This window comes from Callorhinus ursinus, unplaced genomic scaffold, assembly GCF_003265705.2.
Source record: "Callorhinus ursinus isolate GAN/ISIS: 27379988/994484 unplaced genomic scaffold, GSC_fseal_2.0 scaffold69, whole genome shotgun sequence".
Lineage (NCBI taxonomy): Eukaryota > Metazoa > Chordata > Mammalia > Carnivora > Otariidae > Callorhinus > Callorhinus ursinus.
In genome coordinates this window covers 1,338,256-1,360,842 of record NW_027397131.1, presented here as the reverse complement: position 1 = coordinate 1,360,842, position 22,587 = coordinate 1,338,256, and the positions used below count along the sequence as shown (strand labels likewise).

The 22,587-nt window shown below is 34.8% G+C and overlaps 1 protein-coding gene across 4 annotated transcripts in view; it reads right to left on the bottom strand.

Moving 5' to 3' along the window:
• JMJD1C (jumonji domain containing 1C) overlaps positions 1-22,587 on the bottom strand; it is a 270,901-nt gene that overhangs the window by 188,136 nt on the left and 60,178 nt on the right. For all 4 annotated transcript variants that reach the window (XM_073886201.1, XM_073886202.1, XM_073886203.1 and 1 more), the window contains one exon: positions 7,522-7,686. In XM_073886201.1, coding sequence (XP_073742302.1) covers positions 7,522-7,686 — 165 coding nt within the window. The remainder of the gene's footprint in view (positions 1-7,521; positions 7,687-22,587) is intronic.

Below are 22,587 nucleotides of genomic sequence, written 5' to 3'. Positions count from 1 at the left end.
TATATATATATATATATATATATACAGTCCTTACCATGGTATCTGGCACAGGGTAGGCACTCAAGATTTGTCAAACAATTCTACTATTCTAATTTGAGAGGATTTCTTTCAGAACAGAGAACAACTAAAAAGTACTTTCACTAGGCAAATAATCTAAAGGCAATATATTGATAAACATTTACGTATTTATAATCTGATCACAATTCCTGATCAAACCAGAATAATCTATCTAATGAAGTTGAAAAGTTGCACTGGGAAGAAGGAGAAGTCTGAGTTTCCTAAAACTCCAGAAAATTGGATAAATTATTACAGATTAGAATACTTAGTTGGCAATAAAGTTTTAAGTTCTTTCCTTCTGCATTTTGAAAATAACCCATTTTGGGTAATTTTACATCCCCTCCTCTCCTCCATGACAATTTAAGATCTCATATTTGTATTTGATTAGAATGGGGGCATCTATTATAAGCATTTTTATTATTTGTCTTTAACTACCTGGCATGTTTAAAATTGCTAACTTACATATTTTTAGCACAACTGGCTGATTATGCTTTCCTGTCATTTGATCTTAGTGTAAAGTAACAGCCAGAAAACTTGCTGTAATTCCCAATAACATTCTTTTTCACTAGCTGGGGTAGAATAAATTCATCACTTTAAAATTTATCCACTGTCTAAGATAGTTAAAGCACTGTTCTAGACTTCTAGGAACGATTCAAAGATGACTAAGACATGATTCCTGTCCTCAGGGAACTTACAATCTAGTAGGGAAAGACAGACATGCAAACAAATAGGTGTAATACAAAGCAGAGGTGCTAGTTGTTAAAACAGAGGTACAAACAAAGTTCTACAGGAACACAGGATGGTGAGATTAATTCTGGTTGGGGTGATCTGGAAGGCTGAGCCTGCAGAAAAGTAGTAGAAAATTCTGCCCCTTAGAAAATGCAGCAGTTGTTACAGCCCAGCTGGGTTAGGGTCGAAGCCCCACTCCCCACAGAAGGTTTTCCTAAAGGAGATGGAGCCAGGGCCCTAATCCAGTTAGGTAGGTTATTCGTTGATTTCAATTATGAATGCCAACACTTTCTTTCCCTGGTGCAAATAAATGTGATTTGATGAGTATTTTACTTTACTTAAAAAAAAATGAAATTTAACAGTATGTTAAGTAACTTACATAAAAATGTAAGACACCTTGGCTTTCATCATCAGAATAGCCTCAGGTGGTACCCTGATCATACAGGACCAAGCCAAAAAAAAAAAAAGACACCACTTCAGCATGTTACATAGGTGGTGCTCCAATGTATATTTTGCTATTGATACACTGGGAAGAAAGATGAAAAGACAATTCCAGAGAACTGGGTATTATACTATCCCATATTTTGTTGAAGTTCTAATTTTTAAATTTTTAAAATAAACTTTAGAAAAGGTTAATGAGACTACAGGATTTTTTCTGTTATGTCATGATTTCAAGAACCAGCAGTACACTGCCAGTTTCTACTGATTTCTTAGAATAAGTAGACAATATAACCAATATGTAATACTTAACAGGTACCACACGAGGGGTGAAACAACTAGAAAGAGGAGAATACAAACATATGTTTAAGTACAAAAGAACATGAAAGCAAGTATCATGTATACAGAATTAGAAACATTAAATTTGTAGAGAATTAAAGATTCTCTATATTAGTTTCTGCTGTTTAATTCTCCCCCCCGCCACTATGTTTAATTCTATTGCCATCTCATATGTAACTCTAAACTTTCTCAAATTTGTAAATATAGTATTTTATTCTGCTATATGAATTTAAAAATTCTGAATTTCATAAGTACTGCTTGTAGATATCGTTAAATAAGCCTCATTTTAATAAACAGTAGGGAAAAAATACAATCTCAGTTATGTGTACTAAACATAAATGTTTGTAGAAGTCTTATGAAACTTAAAAATGATTATTTTCTAAAGTATACCAAGCACTGTCACTTCAATTATTTGTTCCATTAATTTTTATAACATCCTAATACAAAGAAAGAAAGGAAACAGGAAGAAAGGAAGGAAAACACATCCTGACTGTCTGAATTAAGGAAGATATCTCATTATATAGATGTCCTTTAAATATAAACAAACAATTCAAAAAGTCTTGCTATCATAAAATTAGCTGAGCAAACCATGAGGCAAATACAAAAGGGTTATAGTATCTCTAATAATATAAATAAAGCTTATAACAAATATTAGAAAAACACAAAATCCTAATAATAAGTAATTGAAAAAAAACAATCACAAAAATACAAGTTGCTAATAAATATGAATATTCATCCCATTAAAGAAATGCAAATTAAAACAATGAAATAGTATTTTAAGGTATCAAATTAGCAGATATAAAAATTACAACATTCACTTCTGTACTCTTGTAAAAATCCTTTTTTAAATGTCTGGGTTTTAAAAACAAGACAGTCTGAAAATAAGTAATCAATGTTTGCGGGGGTGGGAGTGAGGTGGGGGATTAGGATTAGGGTGAAGATGAAAGCACTCACACACTGACCAGGGTTAATGGCAGTAAATATTTGTGGAGAGTATCAGGAGATTTTTATGTATTTTTTTCAAGTTCATACCCTCTGACCAGTAATTCTACTACTATGAATCTAAATTTTTAAAACAATCAGAGATGTAAAGATTTACATATTTATCACAATATTTATCATTTATAATCATGAAAAAATTAGGAACAATATCAAACATTAGGGAAATGGATCATTATAGGATGAAATATTATTTAGCCATTAAAAACTGTTAAAATTATTACTTGTGAGGAGGAATGAATATGTTGAAATATCAAGTAAAAAAAGCAGGATCTACAATTTTAATGCAGTCTTACCTAAAACTATGATTAGAAAGCAGAGATTTTATATCCTGCAGCTTATTTATTAGTTTTAATACATGGGAAGGCACATAAAATCTTTAGGGTTTTCTATATATAAGATCATATCATCTGCAAACAAATAACTTTACTTCTTCCTCTCGAATTTAGATGCCTTTTTTTTCTTTTTCTTGTCTACCTGCTCTGGCTAGAACTTCCAATACTATGTTGACCAGAAAAGTGCCCTCTTGGTCTTATTCTCTATCTTAGAGGAAAAGCTTGCAGTCTTTCACAATTGAGTATGACGTTAGCTAAGCAAAAGGATATAAAATCAACACATAAAAATCAGTTGTGTTTCTACATTCTAGTAATAAACAATCTGAAAATGAAATTATCAAATTGATTCCATTTACAATAGCATCAAAAAGAGTAAATTCCTTAAAAATTGACCAAGTAAGTGACATACTTGTACACTGAAAACTACACAACACTGTTAAAAAAATTTAAAGAAAACATAAATAAATGGAAAGACATCTTGTAGTCATGAACTGAAAGGCTTATTATTGTTAAGATGTCAATACTACCCAAAGTAATCTACAGATTCAATGCAACCTCTATCAAAATCCCAAAGTTTCAGGCTGAAGTAGAAGTATCCATCCTGAAACTCATATGGAATTCCAAAGGACACTGAATGGCCAAAACAGTCTTGAAAAAGAACAAAGTTGGAGTATGCACATTTCCTGATTTCAAAACTTACTACACAAAGCTACACGGGGCACCTGGGTGTCAGTCATAGTTGAGCAGCTGACATGATTTCGGCTCAGGTCATGACAATGGGCCCTGCATCGGGCTCTGTGCTAAGCAAGGAGACGGCTTGGGATTCTCTCTCCCCTTCTCCTTCTGCACCTCCCCCTCCACTCACATGCACTCTCTCTCTTTATCTCTCAAATAAAATTTTACTACAAAGGCACGGTAATCAAAATAGTGTGGTACAGGCATAAACACAGATATATAGACTGATGGAACAGAGAACCCAGAAATAAACACCTGCATAAATGGTCAAATAATTTTTGCATAAGGTGCCAAGACCATTCAAAAGAAAAAGGGAAGTTTTTTCAACAAATGGTAATAGGAAAACTGGATATCAACAAGCAAACGAAAGAAGTTGAACACTCACCTAATACCATAAGCAAAAATTAGCTCAAAATACATCAAAGGCCTACATATAAAGCCTAAAACGGGAAAACTCCTAGAAGAAAACATACAATAAAAGCTTCATGATTTGGATTTGGCAATAATTTCTTGGACATGACACCAAAAGCACAGGTAACCAAAAAAATAAACTGGACTTTATGAATATTAAAAAAATCTGTGCATCAAAGACACTGTCAACAGAGTAAAAAGGCAACCACAGAATGGAAGAAAATGTTTGTAGATTCCATCTAATAAGGGATTAATATCCAGAATATATAGAGAACTCCTAGAACTAAGCAAATAAAAACAACCTGATTCAAAAATGGACAAAACTTGAATAGATATTTCTCCAAGGAAGATAAACAAATAGCATATAAGCACAAGAAAAGATGCTCAATGTCACTAATCATTAGGGAAACATAAATCAAAACCACAAGGAGGTACTACTACCTCACACCCATTAGGATGGCTATTATCAAAAACTAAAATGAACAAGTAGTGCCAAGAATGTAAAATAGTACAGCTGCTGTGGAAAACAGTATGGCAGTTACTCAAAAGTTTTAAAAATACAATTACCATATAGCAATTCCACTTCTTCAGCAATTCTCAAAAGAATTGAAAGCATGGTCTCAATGAGATATATGTACACCCGTGTGCATAGCAGCATTATTCACAATAGCTATGAGGTGGAAGCAACATACGGGTCCCTCAACAGACAAAGGAATAAATAAAATGTGGTACATACATAATGAAATATTATTCAGCCTTAAAAACGAAGGAAATTCTCATACAGGCTACAACATAAAAATAAACCTCGCAGACATTAATGCTGAGTGAAATAAGCCAGTCACAAAAAGACAAATACCAGATGATTCCACTTCTACTGAGGTAGTTAGAGAAGTCAAAATCCTAGAGACAGAAAATAAAATGGTAGTTGCCAGGAGTTGGGAAGAAGAAGGAATGGGGGGTTGCTGTTCGATGGGTATAGAGTTTCAGTTCTGCAAGATGGAATAAGTTCTGTAGATGGATGATTGTACAACAATGTGAATATACTCAATGACACCGAACTTTATACTTAAAAATGATTAAAGTGGAAAATTTTATGTTAAGCATATTTTACCATATTTTTAAAAAATTCTTTAATTCTATGGTAGAAAAAAAAGCAGAGAAATACTTTTTAAGAAAATACGTCAAAATATGTCCTGCTTGGTGATGAAAATAGAATGATTCATGATTTTCTACTTTATACCATTTAGCATTTTCCAATTTTTTAATGTGTACCTTTTTTTAGATAAGAAAAAATAAGCTGTATTTTAAAAAGAGGTTACATAGGGCGCCTGGGTGGCTCAGTTGGTTAAGCGACTGCCTTGAGGTCAGGTCATGATCCTGGAGTCCTGGGATCGAGTCCCGCATAGGGCTCCCTGTTGAGCAGGGAGTCTGCTTCTCCCTCTGACCCTCTTTCCTCTCGTGCTCTCTATCTCTCATTCTCTCTCTCAAATAAATAAAATCTTAAATAAATAAATAAATAAATAAAAAGAGGTTACATAATTAAATATTTTGTGAGATTAAAAGGTTTTCAGCAGGGGTGCCTGGGTGGCTCAGTTGGTTAAGCGACTGCCTTCGGCTCAGGTCATGATCCTGGAGTCCCGGGATCGAGTCCCGCATCGGGCTCCCTGCTCAGCAGGGAGTCTGCTTCTCCCTCTGACCCTCTTCCCTCTCGTGCTCTCTATCTCTCATTCTCTCTCTCTCAAATAAATAAAATCTTAAAAAAATAAAATAAAATAAAAAAATAAAAGGTTTCAGCAGAATTAAATTTCTAAAATAATGACAAAAATTATTACTAAACAATATCTTCTAATTAAAATTTTCTCCAAAATCAGTAATTTATGAATACATATAGGAGTTCACCTTGATTTTAATAATTATCTCTAAAACAGGGCAGAGGTTTTCTAAAGTTCTGTTTATTCTTTAACTATGATACTGAGGCATACTTTCTGGTATTGTTGTTACTGCTTCCTGCTTTTGAGGCTTTTCATAAAAAATTCACATATATGTCCAGTTTTAACCAATTTTTGAGTTAAATTTTATAAAATAAAAAAACATGTTAGTCATGGCTTTAAAATCTTCATATTAACAATTCAATACATTCATCCAACAAATGTTTCTTAAAATCTATCATGGATAAAATTATCTTATTTTGCTAGAGCATTTAAAGTATCTTACCAAAACTATAGCTCAAAGATATCATCTTCCATCTTTTGATATTATACATATTTTCTTTTAAAAATACAATTAGTTCATTTCATTCTTTTTAACCACTTATATCCTCAGACTTTTAAAGGTCTAACTCACTAAAAGAGAAAATGTGTAAGTACTACAATTATTAACAAGAAAAACTATTCTTGAAAATAGTTAATTTATGTTAAAAAAAATCTGAAAGTACCTACTCTCATGGTATTTATACCAAATACCTGAAATAATGTTTTAATGGCTTTAAAAATATTCCTTTGATATCAATGTAAGAAAATTATTTCATTCAAACATATACAGCCCAATGGTTAAACAGATATGGCTTTCTTCCTAATAGAACGATCTTATTTGGTATGTTTCTTTTTTTTTCCCAAGTTTGTTTGTTTGTTTAGTAATCTCCACACCTAACGTGGGGCTTGAACTCACAACTCAGAGATCAAGAGTTGCGTGTTCTTCTGACTCAGCCAGCCAGAGTCAGAAGACTCTGTATGTTTCTTTTACAAAACTCATCAAACTAGCTGAGAATTTTGTGAAATCTGTATTTCTTAAATAGACATTTTTTTTTTTTAAGATTTTATTTATTTGACAGAGAGAGATAGTGAGAGCAGGAACACAAGCACAGGGAATGGGAGAGGGAGAAGCAGGCCTCCTGCAGAGCAGGGAGCCCGACGCGGGGCTTGATCCCAGGACCCTGGGATCATGAACTGAGCCAAAGGCAGATGCTTAACGACTGAGCCACCCAGGCACCCTAACAGACATTTTCTGATATGAAGTAATTTTACCTGTGAACATATAATTTCACATTAAATATCTACTATCATCCACAATGAATTCAATTTTTATTAAATTTAATAAACCAAGGAAAATTACATGCTATTGAATGCTTTATAAAAAGTACCCTCTTATTATCTACCTACAAAGTCTCTATCTCACAAAACTGTTCCACATTACACACAAACTAGTCAACTGTTAGTAACCTTTAATCCAATTTATATGTTTCTCCTAACTGGATAGATTAAACTATTTCTAGGCTAAATATGCTAAAAGAGTACTAACAAAAAGGGCACATACAGTTGTTTAACAAAATAAAAGCCAAATTTTGATATTTCTGCCAGATATTTCAGAGCCTCTTCAGGAATAATCTATGCTCACCAAGATAAATCTGAACTTACATTCAGTTCCTGTTCTTTTAAATCAAACAACTGAGAATGTTTAATGAAACAAGAATAGATCTTACCAATGCAGGCCACTGAATTTGTTTGCCCTTTGATCCCTGAGTCTGGCTAGGGTCGATCCTTCTGGCCCAGATTAAGTGGTATTCCACCAAGAAAGTTGAAAAATCTTCATATACTTTAACCCACTCTCGTTTATCCCATTCAAGATCATCAAATTCCACATAAACCTACAGAAAAGAAAACGTAAAACTCCATGAGCAAAGCAGAATGTGAGATATATATATATATATATATGTATATTTTTAAAAGATTTATTTATGTATTTTAGAAAGAGAGAGAGCTGAGGGGGCGGGGCAGAGGGACAGGGAGGTCTCAAGGAGACTCTGAGCTGAGCATGGAGCCCCACGCAGGGCTTGATCTCATAATGCTCAGATCGTGACCTGAGCCAAAACCAAGAGTTGGATGCTTAACCAACTATGCCACCCAGGAGGCCCCCAAGTAGGTTACTTCAAAATAAAGGCACAAAGTTGAATTAGAAAAGACATTATCAAATACATTATTTGAATTGACACTTCTCTTAAAATCATTATTTACCTAACTTTCTCATTAACCATATTAGAACTCCCTACTTGTATATCGAGAAGATAAACCATACATTTATTAAGAAAAGCAAATTACACAATGTTAGTAAGTACAGACCTACTAAAGACATACTAAAGACTATGTGGATACTGGTCATTCTAGAAGGAGAGGTTGGGAAATATTAAGTATTTTAGGCTTTGCAAACTATATGGTCTCTGTCATACCTGTTTACCTCTGATTTTATAGTACAAAAGCAGCCACAGATAATATGTAAACAAATGGCTTTGGCTTGGTTCCAATAAAACTTTACTTACAGAGACAGGTGGCAATTCAAGTATGGTTCAACAGATAACAGTCAATCAGTGCAATATACCATATATACCCTCCATATACCAGAATGGAAGAAAAAATACTACATGATCATCTTGCTTGACACAGAAAAAGCATTTGACACGCTCAATATTTTGCATGATAAACACATTCCAACTAGGAATAAAAGGAAGCTACTCCAACACAATGATGGTAATACTGAAAAACCCTCAACTAACAGCATACTCAATGGTGAAAGCCTGAAAGCTTTTCCTCTAAAATAGAAACAAGGATGTTAATATTTGGAAAACCGAAGCTGACTCTCTTACACCCGTTCATTCAACCCCTTCTCCCACTTTCATCCTTTTTCATTCACTACCTAAGATGCTCTCTTCATAGAGCTGTCTTCCCTACTACATTTTAAGTTTTGTTGGAGGGATTCTTGTTTTCTTCTTCCACCCATCTTCTGCTCCCTTACAACTGAGGTGTTTCACTTTCCCCTCATTTAAATCCTGTTTGTTCTTCTGCCCTCACCGAAGTTCTTCCAGAATGTTTATAACCCCCACTTTCACTCAAACTTACCTTTGAACTCCTATAAGCAGTTATTTTTCATATAGTTTATTTAGCATATAATCAGATTCTGCCCTATACTCTTCAAATATAATGAGAATATTTTTATATTATGGCTGCAAACTCACTGAGGGTAAAGCTGTTACAGTTTCCAGTACAGTGTTGCATACATGCAAAGTACTTAGTAAATATTAAGTATCTCCTGACTCTTGAAATTGCTGACTTTTAAACATGGACACAAACTGGTATTATGTTTGGTTTTGAGGTCTTTCTGCTGCTGCTCATTAGGAAGCTAGTTAGATATACTTACCTTTAGAACTGGGAAAGAAGAATACACTGTTCAAGGAGTTAACACCTATTCCTAGTTATCTATGCCAACTCAGAGCAGCCCAAGTCAAGGAAGGAGCCAACAAAACTGCTGGCTTCTTCTAAAAATGCATCCTAAGGGGTTGAGCTGAGGTCCACCTGATGTTATGCAAAGTTTCAAACTATACCATTTTCTCTACCACTTGAAATCTTGTAAGAGTACGTAATCACTAAATTGTGGTGTAAATGGGCTTTTGAGAACTACAGAAAACTGAAGCAGAAACAATGCTCAAGAAAACCCGAGTGCTATCTCTGTTTTTCCTTCATGGACAATAATATGGTCTTACTGACAAAATATTTCAGTCAAGAATCTAAAGAGCCAAGGTTTTAAACATTTCCCTATCATAAATGGCATTAATTCAATGTATATTCTTCCAGATGCAAAACCCTTGATAATAGAATTAAAGTTTTCAGCATGAAGTGAACTTTCTAAACTCATGGCTGATCTTGCATGGACAGTGTCACTGACAGTTTTAGGAATTTACTAGGATCCTGGGGACAAAGAAATGAAATTCTTTTCCTTTGCTGTATAGCCAACTTACCTTCATATTATCAAAACAGTGAAGTGTTTGCATGTCAATAGTTAGATAGACAGACACTAAAATAAGCTACCTGTTATTGTCTCATGGATTATGGCAAAAGCCAGGAGTCTCCCAGGACTTTATTACTTACAGCCAAGTGAAAGTGTGTGGCTTGTGTCGACCCCTCATGCCTCCTAAGACCCACCGGAAGGATGCCCAGAGCCCAAAGAGAACACCTATGCACTCAGACAGATCTGGGCCGGGAGAGGGTGGAGGGGCCCCCCTTTTATAATAAAGAGAAGCAAGCCTGCTATTTGGAGGAAGTTATTACTTCATACTTCGTTGGTGCTCACTGCAAACACAGCTCTGAGAAACAGCCCAGGTAAAGTGGTCAGGGTTTCCCAAAGGTATATCTCGCAAGGACATGCAGGGATGCTCAGTGCTCATGCTAGATTCTCTACACCAATAAAGGTAAGATTTTGTATCTTGGCTAACTGAATGAGTAACTAATCTAGCCTTACGGTGTATTGGTATGTATGTGGGGTGAGGTTTGGGGAGGCATAGTTTCTTTACATCAATCTGCAAACCTACTAAAAACACTGTATATACTTACTTGGTTGTTTAGTTTTATGTTACTTTATACTGACTCCCACCTTGTTCACCTCTATTGGGTCCTTCGGCTTGCTTATTTCCTTCTTACTAACTAAAGATACAGATCCTTGGGGGTAAGGATTAGTATGCCTTCATCTTTTTTTTTTTTTTTGCGTCTCTAGTATCTGGCATGATGCCTAACAAACTAAAGTGCTCAGCAAATATTTTGACGACCCAGCACCATGTAAAACATATAATGAGTATGAATAAATGACTAATTTGCAAAAAAAAGAAAAAGAAAGGAAAGAAAAGAAAAGAAAAAAGGTCCTAAATGCAACATGAATATAGTTGTTTCATTTACTAATTAATCATTGCATTCATAGTTATGCAGAAAAAAAGAAAAGGAAGATTTCACTCAGTAAACACTTCTGATTGCATATTAGAGCCTATCATTATGAACACTGGGAATTCAGAAATAAGAGATATACATCAAGAATTAATAGCTATGGATATTGTGGTGATTACCATAAGAGTGAATATAATCTGAGAAAAAGGCTCAGCAAAATAATCATTAAAAATAATTATTTCATAGTGAACATGTGGTAAATACTTTTTTTTAGCCCAAGATACAAAACAGTGATTTTGAAGAACTGGTCGCTAGATAATTAAAAGACTACCACATATCTCTTTTAATACATGTCTTCTAGAGGCGCCTGAGTGGCTCAGTCGTTAAACGTCTGCCTTCAGCTCAGGTCATGATCCCGGGGTCCTGGGATCAAGCCCCACATCGGGCTCCCTGCTCCACAGGAAGCCTGCTTCTCCCTCTCCCACTGCCCCTGCTTGTGTTCCCTTTCTCGCTGTCTCTCTCTGTCAAATAAATAAAATCTTTAAAAAAAAAAATACACGTCTTCTACAACAGATCTCAACATGCACAAATTCTGTTTTATATATGTATAAAGCAGACACTGAAAAAGCTGTCAGACTGTCAGAAGAACCACTAGCAAGATGAAGGAAGTATAAGCAGCAGTCATGTGATGCAGTTTCTTTTATGTAGTCCACTGAAATTAACCTAACCTTGAAACCCTTCAAACACAGGGCACCTGGGTGTTTCAATCAGTTAAGCATCTGACTTCGGCTCAGGTCATGATCTTGGGGTCCTGGGATAGAATCCCACATCTGGCTCCTAAGTGCTCAGCGGGGAGTCTGCTTCTCCCTCTCCCTCTCCCTCCACCCCGTTCATACTCCCTCTCTCAAAAATAAAATCTTAAAAATAAAAAATAAACTCTTCAAACACAATTATCATCCATATGGAGAATGTCTCTTTTCTCCTACATAGCTTGACTGCTTGAAAATGGCAAATGGATTCTGGTCACTTGGACACCTACATTCAACTTACACACACCAAAATAATAGCATATTAAGCTGAGAATTACTATTTTTAACTAAATTGTAATTTCAGCCCTGCCACTTTATTTTAGGACCTCTTGGTAAGCCACAATCTTTATCTGCAAATGTTATACAGTTAATTTGGGAAAAGTAATGTGGGAACAGTAAAAATATTAGCTATATAAAAATCTACTAATGTACCAATTTGAAAAAATATTTCAGATTAGTATGATGGGCATTTCTGGAGCTAAAATTCATCAATAATTATCACAAAATTTTTGAAAGGTCCTAGGAGAATCCCTTATTTTCCTAGAACTATGAATAAAAACAATGACCAATAACTAAGAAAGCTTGTATTCTCTCACAATATACTATTTTCACTGATATTTATAAAGAAAATTAAAATTACACAACTATTGCCACTATAAAATCAAGTGATAAAAACAAATTTAGTTATTTTTACCTTGGTATCAATAATAATACTAATATTATCACACCAGCATGGTACACCATGGGCCTCACCTTTTTATGCACTCTAAAAGTTAAGAGTGATCTGCATGATGTCATGCGAGAATGGTGATGGCCTAAAACAACTTAGCCTCTAAAGAATCTTTTTGTGTTAAAAATAAAAGCATTAGACTATATTAACATTCCTCAAACTATAGTCTACATTATAGAATCGTCATTTCTTTTCATATAAAAAGGCATTACGTAAGCCAGGTAAGTTATGAACAATCATGAACTAGTAAGTTACAAATGTCTAATTTTATCAGAAGTCTTCTCGAGGTTTTTAATAATACCAATGTTCACTGTCCATTATTAATAAGAGAGTTAATACCATGAGATTTCCCCCATTTGTCCATAAAATCTCCAATTATGAGATACCTCACAGAATAGTGCTCTATAAAATAGCAATATGGGAGAAAAATGGGGTAGTTTTTCCACAAGATTTATCCATCTACAAATCTATATATATAATTTGGTGATAACCAATGGGGTGGGGGGCCCAAAACCTGGTCATCTCTGCCCCAAATACTGAAAACTTTTAAATGTGGGGGTGGGGGCGCCTGGGTGGCTGAGTCCATTAAGCACATGACCCTTGATTTTGGCTCAGGTTGTGATCTCAGGTCTGGCTCTGCTCAGCGCAGTCGGCTTTGGATTGTCTCTTTCCCTCTCCCTCTGCCCCTCCCCCAACTCAATCTCTCATAAATAAATAAATAAATAAATAAAATCTATAAAAAATAAATTTTAAATGTGGCATTAAATTTATGAGATTGAGAATATAACACAGTAAAGTCCTTTTAGACAATTAATGTAAACAATGATACACAAATGAAAACACCTCGTTTAGTTCTGTTTCTTTCAATAGCATCACAGAACAAACTAAGAACCGCTGAATGGCTCAAGAGGAAGAAAACTATCAACAGTTCAGTGTTTTAGCATAAGGCAGCTTGACAGACAGAAGGGTAATTTCAAGACATTTGAAAAAGTGAGAGAGAGAGAGAAGCAGCTTGCCCAAACAAAAAGGAAAAGAACCTTCTAGGAACTCAAATTCTGAGAATGCTTTTAAAGCATGAGAGTAAATCAATGAAGAAAGGTTTTCTATAGGTTATGAAAAAGGGATACCTGAGAGTAGTTTACAAATCTGAAGATATGAGGATGTAACTAGAGAGTTTAAAGGAGAGGGACAGCAACTAAAAAATCTAAGGAAGAAAAATCCAAGTTAAATGCAAAGTCCTACATATTACAAATGCTTCTTAATAAATCTCCAACATAATTTATTTAGAGAAAGGCTCAAATTCTGGTTTTGATCTTTTGAGGCATGATTAGAGATTATACTAAGTATACTGTTTTATAGAAAAGAGGTCAAATACTGATGCTCCCATAATGTATATATAATTCCAGTTCCTAGGAGTAATTTTTAAAGTAAGTTGGAAATCTTATGAGACAACATGAGTAACAATCATCTTCTAAGTATATATTAGCTTTTGATTTCTCTTTCCTAGCAGTTGATTATTAGCCTCTTAAACTCAGTGCAAGTGCTCCACAGTTTTGAAAATTTGTACTTTCAATCACCCAACCAACAAATCTTTTCTGCCACTATTACTGCTACTGACTCCACATCCAGTCACTCCTTTCAGATATTTCTGTCCCAGGTGCAAGAGGCTTTGTTCCTTCCTTTTGTAAAAGAATTGAGGGGGGGAATGACAGGAAAAGAGGTATTCCTAAAATCATCCATTTAAAGTTAGAATATATAATTCCAATGAAGCAATGTTACAGGTGCAGAATAAAAGAGCAGAATAATATTTCACAATAATATTACAACATGTGGTTTTAATATTACACTTCACTTATTTCTGTGGGATCAATGTACTTTAGGGCAGCTGACTAGAGAACATAAACAATGTTTAAAACATTATTTCTATGGAAAAACTTAAATTTAGTAAAAGATAACCGATTTAAAAACTTATTTGTGAAATATATCTACTCACATTTTACTTTTTAAAAAATGAATGTGCATATTATAATACGTACCATTTAATTATCCTCTTTATAGAATTCGAAAGTGTAGTTTCCATTACAGGTTGGGCTCTAAGAAATTCACAATCAGGAAGGTAAAATGTCTACCAAAATACTTACACATTTTAGAGAATAATGTTTGAAGACATAAAAAACTGAAAACTGATAAAGTCTGATTTTAATTTAGAAGTCTTTTTAAACAGCTTGTCTATGGCAAACACTGTTGACAGAGTCAAAAAATAACCCTAATTCATAGATTCTACTCCCTGTTTTGCCAAACATTGATATTTTTGATGTTATTTAAATTCTTAATATCTAGGATAAGTTATTTGATCTCTACGATTCTAATTACATATATTACTTAGCAAATGCCTTACAACCATTTGGTTTCATATGTATGTGGTAAAAATATATGTTGCAATTTATTCAAATATATACTGTGGCTATAAAAAATGACATTCAGTTCCTATTTTGATATATTACTATAAATATGTTCTTAAAACATCTTTGTTTCATGCAATCATTCATGCACACATGCTTACAATTCTTGAAAAGGTATTTGAGTGCCTACTGTGTGTCAGCCATAATTCTGGACACAAGAATAAAAGATTGAATAAGGTACCATTTATGATTTTAAGATTTCACAGTTTAGTATGGCTATACACATTCAATAATGATAAATCAGTGTAATGAGTGGGATAATACAAATATGTAGAGTATTACTTTAATAGCTTAGAGGAGAAAGTAACAAATATAGCCTGGATAAAGTGGGAAAATCTACATGACAATAAGTGACTTTTTTTTTAAGATTTTATTTATTTATTTGACAGAGAGAGACGGAACACAAGCGGGGGAGTGGGAGAGGGAGAAGCAGGCCTCCCGCCAAGCAGGGAGCCCGATGTGGGGCCCAATCCCAGGACCCTGGGATCATGACCCGAGCCCAAGGCAGACGCCTAACAACTGAGCCACGCAGGTGCCCCAATAAGTGACATTTAAGTAGGATTTGAAGAAATAAGCAGGATCTCACAGATGAAAGAAAGGGGAAATACTTAAAAAAGGGGGGGGAATACTACACTTACAGGCATGAAAATCAAGCACACTCAGAGAATATTCTAACTTACCTAGAGCAAAGGTTGTCTGGGTTTAGGTTATAGGAAATGAAATTTGGATTAGAGAAAATGTGGAGAATGAGAAATTCATAGGAAAGAACATAAAAGCATATAAAATCTCAAAACTTACAGGCTACCAAAGGAAAAGAAACAAATGAACACAACTGAGAAGGAAAACAAAGTATAACCTGTAAAGAAGGTACTATTCCAATCAAGAAGGTAAGTTTCATATGAAGAGGCAGGTTAACATCTTCAAAGGCTACAGACAAATTAAAAAAAAAAACCCACTGGACTGGACAATTAAGACACTGTAAATTACTGGAATATGATAAAAATCAGTGCTAAGGATGAATTAAGAAGGATGAACATTCCCACCTCTTTCCTCTGCATTAGGAGGATTTCTAAGTATTTTAGCATATTAGAAAAATATCAAGTGCTTCTTTTTCTGCCTGCAGAAAAGAACTAGGGAGTTTCTTTCCACAGTATATAACAGGGACTATACCATGTTCCTGGGTATAGCCATGTGGTCTTTCATTAATTGAGCCTCAGAAGACAATGTAATAGGCAGTTAATCCATCCGGTAGCTGGGGCAATGCAAAACCATCACTGATATTCTTCTTTACAGATTTGCTGTTCCAGTTAAATAACTTTTTTTTCTTTATATTTTTTTAAAAGATTTTATTTATTTGACAGAGAGAAACACAGCGAGAGAGGGAAGACAAGCAAGGGGAGTGGGAGAGGGAGAAGCAGGCTTCCCGCTGAGCAGGGAGCCGGATGTGGGACTGGATCCCAGGACTCTGGGATCATGACCCGAGCCGAAGGCAGATGCTTAATGACTGAGCCACCCAGGAACCCCAACTTTTTTTTAAAAAACAATTTTAAAAGATTTATTTATTTGAGAGAGAGAGAGCACATGTGAGTGGCGGGGGGAGGAAGAGGGAGACAATCCTCAAGCAGACTCCCCGCTGAGCATGCTGGGGCTTGATTCCAGGACCCTGAGATCATGACCTGAGCTGAAATCAAGAGTTGGTCACTCAACCGATGGAGCCACCAGGCGCCCCCAGTTAAATAACTTTTCAAAGAAGAGCTGGCCACAGGTAAAACATATTGCTTTGATATTTTACATAAAAAATCAGGTATTTGTTTCTTATTTTCACACTACTAAAAATTACTTCTGGTTTCTAGTTTTTATATTTTTAATTCCTTCAATTTACCTTCTGCCATAGGTTTCTTAGAAAGTTACCACAGAAATAAAGATTTTTTATAATATTGTAAAGTAGTAGTAAATGCCTGTTGTTTATATTATTTACGAAGAACACAGTACTGGGGATTAGTAACAAATTAGTAAGATTAAAATATGCTTCTGAATCTTGATCTAACTATTCAAATATATATTTATAAAACAGTTATTATTTGGGATAGAGAAACATGCTACTTATTAATGAAGATAACTAAATACTAAAAAAAAGTGTATTTTTAGGCAGAAACAAATATATGAGGGAAAATGTACTGAGTTATAAATATAATATTGGCATGTAGGTAATAGTATTATTATCTATCTGAAATACAGTAGAATGAAAATGGCCAAAAGGGCTCCTAGTGAGTCAAGAAAGATGTTACAAATTCTATTCACTAAAGGCAAATGCACTTTACCCAAAGGTGAATCATCTCATCTTCACTCAGAACTCACTGACACTAGTATACAGGTAAGGATAAATTATACTATCTAGTTTCCAAGTGCAAAGCAGATTATAAAAGCAAAACAGGGAGAGAGACTCTTAGGACATGCTTTCATAGTATTCTTAAGAACTATGAAAAGTTCCACAAAGACTTTAGAAAATCTTATTTACCCTAGGACTCAAAATTGGTCCTAACGTAGTATCATCATATTATAATTCAATATTCAATGGGTATTTAATTAAAAACTATATGTAAAAGGTTAAAAACTTTCTATATATGCTTTCATAGCAACATATATCTTGTCTTTGCACCATCTGACACAAATGAAATAGGTCTGTATATATTTAGTGTCTATCTCTCCTATGAATGACACAGGGAAAGTCTAAATTTATATCCAGAATAATCATCTAAGATGATGCAGAAATGTATTTTAGAAAGCTCCCATGTAAATGGCTAATACTTATATTCTATAATATCTATTGCCAGCTTTATTCATTATTACCAAAATTTGGAAGCAACCAAAATGTCTTTCAACAGGTGAAAAAACAAGTTGTGGTGCATCCATACAATAAATATTACTCGCAAGAGAAAGAAATGAAAATGAACTCTCGGGGTGCCTGGGTGGCTCAGCTGGTTAAGCTTCTGCCTTTGGCTCAGGTCATGATCCCAGGGTCCTGGGACTGAGCCCCGCATTGGGCTCCTTGCTCAGTGGGGAGCCTATTTCTCCCTCTCCCTCTGACTGCCGCTCCCCCTGCTTGTGCGCTGTCAAATAAATAAATAAATAAATACTTAAAAAAAAAAAAGAAAGAAATGGACTCTCAAGACTATCAAGCCATGAGGACATGAATGCATAAAAATACATATTGCTGTTAAAGAAGTTACTCTGAAAGGCTATATACTATAATCCAACCATATTAAGTTCTGCAAAAGGCAAAATTAAGGGGACAACAAAAAAATCAATAGTTGTCAATGATTTGCTGGTGGGGGAGAGGATATATTTGGAGCACAGGGGATTTTTCTGGACAATATAACAACTGTATATGACACTTTATAGGCTGACCAATGACACTACGCATTTGTCAAAACTCACAGAATTATATAACACAAAGAGTAGACCATAATGTAAATTATGAACTGTAGTTAATAATAACATAAGTATTACCTCATCAGTTGTAAGAAGTTAACAATAAGGGAAAACTGGAAGGGGTTTGAGCGTGGTGAGGTATACAGAAACTCTGTACTTTCCATCAAATTCTGTGAACTTAAAACTGTTATAAAAAAATAAAGCTTATTAATTTAAAAAAAGTTTATTCTTTTTATAAAAATGGGCTGTGATGTTACATGTAATGCATTCATTTAAAGTAATCAGGAAACAAGTTACTTGTGTGAAAATGAGATTTTAGTGTCACAAGAAGGTTTATCATCAGTTCATATAATAAAAGAAAAGAACTGAGGATGGAAAATAACTACAGAGCAGGGACTCTATGCAGTTCAAAGCCCTTCATAATCCACATTTACATACATTAACGAACTAATACAATATCCTTAAAGAATCCAAGGGATGCAAGGTATAGAGAAACCATTAAGATTCAACATTATTCATAATAAACAACTACAGCCACAGTACCTTTGATGGGGAAAGAGAAGTAGAATTATAAATTTATTGCCTTGTTTTTGAAGCCAAAAGTTAGCTCCAAAAGTACAACAGTTTGTCTTTACATTTTAATACAGATCCAGTAATGGATTTTCTAGACCCTAATATAGGCAGAGGGCCTAAAGCTAGGTCAAATAAGCAAAGGTGTGGTCCACATTCTGATCTTTTCTCCATAGGTTATACTCTTTATGTCTACGTAACACACACACGCACACGCATGCACACGCACACAGACAGAGCTCTCTCTTCCCAAAAACATGTGAAAGACAATCTGGAGGCCCAGGAAATTTGTATGGTTTCAGATACAACTGAAGATCAAAGAAACTGAGGTGTCAGGAAGTCCACACAATCTCCCCTAGCTAAGTACCAAGGATCTGTGGTAACAATTGCGTCTTGGTACACAGCATATATGGGTGAGACACCTAACTTTGGCTTTGCAATGGCCCTTTGTAGTCACACCTATTATCCCTGAACAAGTATAAAATCAGCAAACCATATGATAGGAATGAAACATAATTAGGTCATTCTCCTTAGCCTACAGTAATTCTAATTGTCTAAAATGCTTGACAAAAATGGTAGGCCCCAGTTCTCAATTAAAAAGAAAAAGACTTGGAATCTCAAGAGTTTTCTTTCTGAAATAGAAAAAATAAATATCTATGTCAAAATGGGTGCTTGACCTTAGTATACATGTCCTTATTCAGAGAGCAGATATTGTAGTACCACAACAAAAAATTCGTTAAATTATAATATTGGATGACTTAAATGCTTAAGTGCTACTGAAGTCTCAAGAACCTGGTGGCTGAAATTTTGTTCCCCAATACTTGCTGTTAACACTTTACGCTGGCACTGTCTTCAGACCTCAGGTTGGGAGGAAAAACCATGTGTAACTGTCCAAATAAAAATTCAGGTATTGAATATTGCACTTGGCTGAAAGTACAGAAGTACCGGGGCACCTGGGTGGCTCAGTTGGTTAAGTGACTGCCTTCAGCTCAGGTCATGATCCCGGGGGTCCTGGGATTGAGCCCCGCGTCGGGCTCCCTGCTCGGTGGGAAGCCTGCTTCTCCCTCTCCCACTACCCCTGCTTGTGTTCCTTCTCTCGCTGTCCCTCTCTCTGTCAAATAAATAAATAAAATCTTAAAAAAAAAGAAAGTACAGAAATATTAAAGAAGGTCTAATTACCTTTTAATAATATATACTGGTAGTATTTAATTAAATACTAGTAGAATTCTGACACTGAATAAAAAGTTATTTCATTCTGATGGCCTTTTTCATTTTTTTAACTTATTAGTATTTAAAAATAATGCCTAGAATCTACTTGAAAGAGTCATACTTGTGTTGGCCTTACATTTCAGGGGATCTTGCACGCCAAGAGTATTTTGAAACAGGACAGATGATTTATGGACTCTCCCCTTAGGTATATCCTAACCCTTACAATTGATAGAAGAGAGCCTCAGAAAGGGATGTGATCAACTACTTCCATTTTTGGTACTCAAATTATTTGACTATATCAAGGATTTCTTCATTGAGAAATTCTTTTACAATCAACAGGAGTCAAAAGGGATCAAATAAAAAGAGATGAAATACTGTTTTAAAAAGAGACAAAGTTTCCCTTTATTAAGTTATTCATAGTTTTAATACCATAACTGAGCCTCCAAGTTTTCTGAATTTCTCACCCACAGTGACTTTTCACTTCTTTTATACAATCTCTCTAGACCTGTCATCCTCCAGAACTACTCTATCCCAGAAATCTTTTTTTTTTAGAGAGGGAGGGAGGGAGAGAAAGAGAGAATCTTAAGCAGGCTCCATGCCCAGCGTGGAGCCCCACGTGGGGCTTGATCTCACAAACTGAGATCACGACCTGAGTTGAAATCAAGAGTTGGGCGCTTAACCAACTGCGCCAACCAGGCGCCCCATCAGAAATCTTTAACAATCTATTATTTCCTTCCGTCCCTACTTTCACATTTACCTTAAGCATTCCATTTTCAATGTCTACCAACCATTCATTCATTCAGCAAACACTGATTAAGGATACCACTCAGTATCTGGAGTCCACCTCTTTTTCAACTCAACCTGAACCTTACATAGTCTCTTATCAGGTCTCTGAACTTCCTGGCTTCAAGAAACACTTCAGAAGTCTGGTTCTCAGAAACAATTTTCTATCACTTGAACTGAGCCACTGGTCTCTATCATCTTGCAATGCACTCAAGGGTCTACCAATGCATTTAGTAGTCTATATTGAAATTATTTGTATATTTTCAACTAAATTATGTCAGTTAATGGTACTGATCCAATTTAGAAAATAAGGAATGAAGAACAGAATTGGCTTGGTCTAAAGTGGTGGAGAACTGAATTCACTATTATAACTCTTTCGGAGTCATGTTTTTTTGAGCCATGGTAACCTGGTGACTGTTACAGTTTATCTTCCTTCAACTGTAAAGGTTAGTTCCCTCTTGCAGATCAAAGTATGAGTTTAAAAATATGAGAAAAATACATGAGGCTGTATGTATATTCTGACTAAATATACCTATATCCTTAAAAGAAGTACAAAATATACAAAGGATTCTTTCTATTAGGGTGGGCCAGTAATCTAATTCAATAAAGAATGACCTCTGACTGAAGCTGAGACTAAGCACCAGAAGCCAGAAACCTGAGAGGTACTCTGATTGCTGGAGTCTTGGGGTGGGAAGAGCATGTATAATGCTGCATAATCCTGGTCCTAAACAAAACAGCTGGCAGTATTTTAAGATAATAAAAAATAGACAATATATGGAGAAATTTATCAAAATACGTTTAGGATGTGTATGTGAGAATTGTTAAAACACTGATAAAAGAAACTGAAGGTCCCAATACATGGACAGATACACTGTGTTCATTAATTGAAAGACTCAATATTAAAAAGTAAATTCTTCCCTAAATTGATCTATATGCAATTCCAATCAAAATTCCTGTAGAATTTTTGCAGACTCTAAAATTTACATGGGAAGGGTACAAACAATTTTGAACAACAAAAAGTTGGAGGACTCACACTGTTTGGTTTCAAGACTCACTATAAAGCTATAGTAATATAGTAAAGAGAGTGTGATATTGCCAAAAACATAGACACACAAATCAATACAAGAGAATAAAATCTAGACACAGAATCCATATAAAACTGGTAAATGATTTCTGACAAATGAAAATCCAATTCAAAGCAGGTAGTCTTTCAACAAATGCTACTGGGATAATTGTACATTCATGTGCAAAAAAAAATGAACTTCAATCCGTCTTTCATACTATATACAAAAATTAGACCCAAATAGTTACAGACTTAAACATAAAAGGTAACACTTTTTGAAGAACAAATTCTTCCTGACTTTGGGTTAGGCAAAAAATTCTTAGAAAGGATTTCAAAAGCACAGACCATAAAAGAAAAAATGTGATGAATTAGATGTCATCAAAATTTTTTAAAAAATTTCTTGTGGAAGACTTTAAGAAAATGAAAGAACAAACCACAGACTATAATAAAACATTTGAAAAAAGACTAGTATCCAGAATATACAAAAAAACGCAAAAAATTCAACAAAAAGAAAACTAATCAAAAACCACAGGATAAGATTTGAACAGATACTTCATCAAAGAAGATATACAGATGTCAAATAAGCACATGAAAAGATACTCAAAATCATTAGTCGTTAGAGAAATGCCAATAAAAACCACAATGAGATACCATTACATACCAAACAAGAGGAATTGGGAATGGATGAACAAACCATGGTACGCCCATATAATGAAATACTCCTCAGCAATAAAAAGGAACAAACGAAAATATGGATAAATCTCAAATGCTTTTAGATAACTGAA